Source organism: Lactuca saligna, chromosome 3 (genome assembly GCF_052625555.1).
Source record: "Lactuca saligna cultivar CGN05327 chromosome 3, ASM5262555v1, whole genome shotgun sequence".
Lineage (NCBI taxonomy): Eukaryota > Viridiplantae > Streptophyta > Magnoliopsida > Asterales > Asteraceae > Lactuca > Lactuca saligna.
This window is the reverse complement of record NC_136419.1, coordinates 15296283-15300483: the sequence shown is the minus strand read 5'-3', so window position 1 is coordinate 15300483 and position 4201 is coordinate 15296283. Positions and strand designations below refer to the sequence as shown.

Genomic DNA, 4201 nt, shown 5'->3' with positions numbered 1-4201 from the left:
TAAAGCTTATTATGTTAATTATATATGTATAAGCCATCAATTCTAAAGTACCTTTAATTTTAAAGCTTATTTTGTTAATTATATATATATTTCTTGGATTATAAAGACAAGTTGGAGGTGGTAAAAATGTTGGTTTATAAAATTAAAGGTTTTCTAGATTGAAACTGTTTATTTACCCCAATTTTTTTTATTTACTTAAAGCCCCAAAGTAAATCACATATTCAAATTTTATTATTTACTTAAAGTCACCATTGATTGTGGGTTTTAATCATTTGTAATGTCATAAGATAAATCTACATTTAAAAAAAAAAAAAAAAAAAAAGACAAATACAAAACGACAATAAGGTATTCAAGATGTATGCACAAGTCCAGAAACCATATATGATTTCCATTCAATATCCATATAAACTACACATACAATTCATTCAAATTCTATACACACTGTATTCCACCTTATTCCTTCACTGGTGGATTTTGTTTTCTTAGAATTTTGCAAAAAAAAAAAAAAAAAACTCCCAATCTATATCATGTTAATCCTACCAAAATTCAGGATCAAAAATGTATAATAATTAAAAAGTAATAATGTTCATGATGCTACTCGAGCTATAGTTCCAGCCCTTCATCTAATATCATCTCGGGATGCACTGCAGCACTAGTCAAATTTAGGGCTCTTCGTAGCTTTCGCGGGTCAAACACTTCAACTTCAATCACAAAAACTGAACTCACTGGTCGATGATCTGACATCTTTATTTCTGCTCGATTATAGCAAAGCTGTTTTATGCCTTTTCCCAACCATAATATGCGATCACACCTGGCATATTCGGGTTGATTCAGTACATAAACTTTGACTTTTGAGGTAAAAAATAACTACTTTTTATAGGAATCTCATAACAAAGAGAGTATTATATGTAACTACTTACCATGCAGGTGTTCTCCTCTTCTCTCCTTCTTTTGGATTTTCACCCACATATTTATCTGAATTCATTTCATACTTGTATGTCGGTGCAAAGTCAATAGCTCCTTCATTCCATCCATGGAAAACATGCCCTCTTCTCAGTTCTTTGCAAAGCTACAAACCATAAAAATCCCAATTAACCATAAACTAAGATACTCTTTCCTTTTGACTTAATCAATTTAATGGGGACATGACTTAATCTGGTCAGCTCTTGATTACCTGATCGCTATAGAGCAGTTCATCCCACTGTTTCATGGCAACGAGCTTTCGGACCTCTGCATCCTGCTTATTGATACGATAATTCAAGTCTCCAAACCAGAATATCTGACTGTGTTGTGAAACAGACAAACGTTACAATAAATCAATAATCCCACGAATGATTTTATACAAAAAAAGTATCGTATTTATTTCAAAAAGGTCACTTACTCATGACATGGAATTGTTTGAGGTTGATCGGGATCTATAACAGACGAAAAACGAGTCCTTTTCAAGATCTCAGATACGTTCGAATTCCGTCTCTCTTCATCCCCATCTTTGTGTCCCGATGTCAAATGAGAACAAACAAAACATAGCCTTGTTTGATACAGAGACATGCTTACAGAAACCGAGCCCTAATTCGTAAACCAGTATTTAGTTTTTACTTTTTAAGGAAGCAGTGAGAAAAAAAAAAAAGTAAAAATCTTAGCAACGAAATTAGTGAAATTACCTTATTACCCATGTAACCCATAAGCCCAACGCCTACTGGTGACACTTTTAAATTGTTTATGTGTCTTCGTAGACTTTTACGAACCCAAACCGAGATGTATATGCCCACCATCTGCTTGCTAACAATTCGTACATACCTGCTATGTTAAGAAGGGTGTTATGTTAGCCACTTTGATTCTTGAAGAACCAAAAGGAAAATGAAAAAAGTGTGTTTAGTTTACCTATGATGCGAGTTTACTTGATCATCTAAAGGCGAATTCTCATACTCCAATTCCGTTGTGTCTCCAAAAAAGTCATCTTCCTCTTCCAAAACTTGTTCCGACACATCATCAAGCGAGTCGACCATGTCTGTTCTTTCTTCCTGCTCATTCCAGAGCATACCCAGGTCGCCTGAGCTATGGTGCACCCTTTTTAACCCTCCGGTGAAGATGTTATCTTGAGGTGCTAACCAATCGGAACTACCGACTCTTGCATTGCTGCTTAAAACCCTTCGTAGCTTTGCACCAGCAGAAAGAACTTTTGGTTTTAGGTCTAGAGCTTTTTCAGGCCAGTCAAGTTTATTGAAAACTTTTGTTTCGGGGAGATTTATCTGGGTGGAGCTTAATTCGCCATTGTCGTTTGAGATTGGTGAAGTTGGAGCACTGTAACTTTTAGGTATGGCGACTGGCTCTGGTGATTTGTTCAAAGCTTTTCGAATAATCGCCTCCCATTTTGATATCGGCCTTCGCGTTTCAGCTCCGAGTACATTCCCAGCACTCAATGGGACAACTTCTTGAAAACTGTAAAGTAATTATAAGTCAAACCAGTTAGTTTCAAGATTCACAGAGATTCATGTGAATAGTATACGGATTTAAAAAACAACTTCCACCCTTTTTAGTACATGTTGTAACTTTAAGGGTAGTAAGCGAATACAGCGTAAAAGCTTAAAGAATTCGCATCAATTCAGGAGTTGAAATCTTTAAGCGTTTGACCTCAAAAGTCAAACTTTATGATTTATGAATTTATGATTTTATGGATTGGATTATTACCCAAGAATGTATACATCAGATGGTTTATCCACACAGAGCCACTCATCGATCTCAAGATCTTCGTTAGGGAGCCTTCCAGCAACATTCCATGTGCCAATTGTCATCCTGCTTAAAAACAGGTGATACGATTAATCCAAAATCGATTTTATTTATTCATATGAAAAGAAAAAAAGAAGGAAAAAAAAAGGCAAAAACAGACGATTTTTGATAACAAGATTCAAAAGCCAAACCTCACATCTTTTGGTTTAATATAATGAACGCGTAATGTCTCTGATTTCCCCCTCTTATGTTTTATCACCCCTTTTCCAGGCATGCCTGAATTTATAGAAACATCAAATTATTAGACGACATAAAAACACATCAGATCATCTTTTTCAAAGGGATCAAAAGACCAAAAACCCCTATGTTTCTGCATCAAATTGAACCAAAACGAGTCTCGTAAGAGATTGGTATGGCGGGCTTATAGGTAATTTTACTCCATGGATTTTCCAGAAAGGGAAAATGCGGCAGTTCTTGTGACATACCCACGATGGAAAAACGTGTAAAGAAAAAACAAAAATAGTGAAAAACAGATGATTACCATCTAAGGTATGACTTGTACACGAAGACATGTTTCTCTGTGTTCTTCGACCACATTTCTTATCAAAATGAATTCTTTCGTTTCTAAGAGAGGAAACTGTGAATCAATAAGAAACAAGAACGATTAGAAAGGAATCAAAAGAATGTAAAAGTCATCTTTTTGAAGGTCTGAATATACCATCGTCTTCACTTTCAGTCTCTGTATCAACTTCATCTTCACTAAAATCATTATGCTGTGGCTGAATGTTTAACCATTTCTTCATCACCATTGATGGCCAGAATGCCTACAAATAATAAAAAAGATCACAACTTTTCACCATTTTTGGCCTTCGGAAGTAATAAAGATTAGTCAAAACATACCTCAGAGCGCCTTCCTCTTCGGGTTTTCATTGTTTCAGAAGAAAAGAAAACAAAAAAAAAATTGTTGTAGATTTTGCGAGCACTAGGAACGTGTAGCGTGTATATATATATATATGTATATATATATATATATATATTATGGGAGATCCTCAATAAACAATGTTATAAAGAGGGCCCACTATTTGTTCCAATGCATCTTAGAACGCTCGTTCTTAATCTAATGCGTATAAATAAATAAATACTCTACACATGCACAACTTGGCCATATACTAATATATTATTATTATATATATTAAATTATCAAAAAGACCATATTAGCCCTGAACTGAATCCTTGGAAACTTTGACCACCCACGGTTTTTGAAAGAATATTGTTCTGTTTATCTCTTATATGAATAGATTGTAAAGATGGTTTAATAGATACTAATTGACTTTTTGAACCATCGTGCATGACTTTTCATAACAATTAGCAAATCAGCCATCCTTGTTTCAAAAATGTCAAATAAAACACTATCGTTTACAATTAGCACGTGTTTCAAAAGGACAATAATGATTAATGAGAGTAGTTATGGAAA

General features: G+C 34.5%; 1 protein-coding gene across 3 annotated transcripts; it reads right to left on the bottom strand.

Moving 5' to 3' along the window:
• Positions 1-357: 357 nt before the first annotated feature.
• On the bottom strand, positions 358-3771 carry LOC145034563 (type I inositol polyphosphate 5-phosphatase 2-like). Of its 3 annotated transcripts, none has more exons than XM_078983003.1 (11): positions 3628-3771; positions 3446-3551; positions 3269-3364; positions 2919-3003; positions 2689-2793; positions 1882-2439; positions 1662-1800; positions 1382-1566; positions 1175-1283; positions 921-1069; positions 358-811 (listed from the first exon to the last, which is right to left on the bottom strand). In XM_078983003.1, exons 1-11 carry the CDS (start codon positions 3655-3657, stop codon positions 604-606), a joined length of 1770 nt encoding a protein of 589 aa, XP_078839129.1. In that variant the 5' UTR covers positions 3658-3771; the 3' UTR covers positions 358-603. The 3 variants fall into 3 exon arrangements, with proteins under 3 accessions (XP_078839129.1, XP_078839130.1, XP_078839131.1); XM_078983004.1 differs by having other exon boundaries at positions 1662-1797; XM_078983005.1 differs by lacking the exons at positions 3446-3551; positions 3628-3771 and having other exon boundaries at positions 2924-3003; positions 3269-3286.
• Positions 3772-4201: the final 430 nt, after the last annotated feature.

Bases quoted from the DNA above. Each gene is read 5' to 3' on its own strand.
- LOC145034563 (XM_078983003.1), bottom strand. From the start codon at position 3,657: ATGAAAACCCGAAGAGGAAGGCGCTCTGAG. The intron at 1,567-1,661 runs GTAATTTCACTA...TTTACGAATTAG, and splicing joins TGGGTTACATGGGTAATAAG to GGCTCGGTTTCTGTAAGCAT. The intron at 1,284-1,381 runs GTAAGTGACCTT...TTCACAACACAG, and splicing joins CAAACAATTCCATGTCATGA to TCAGATATTCTGGTTTGGAG.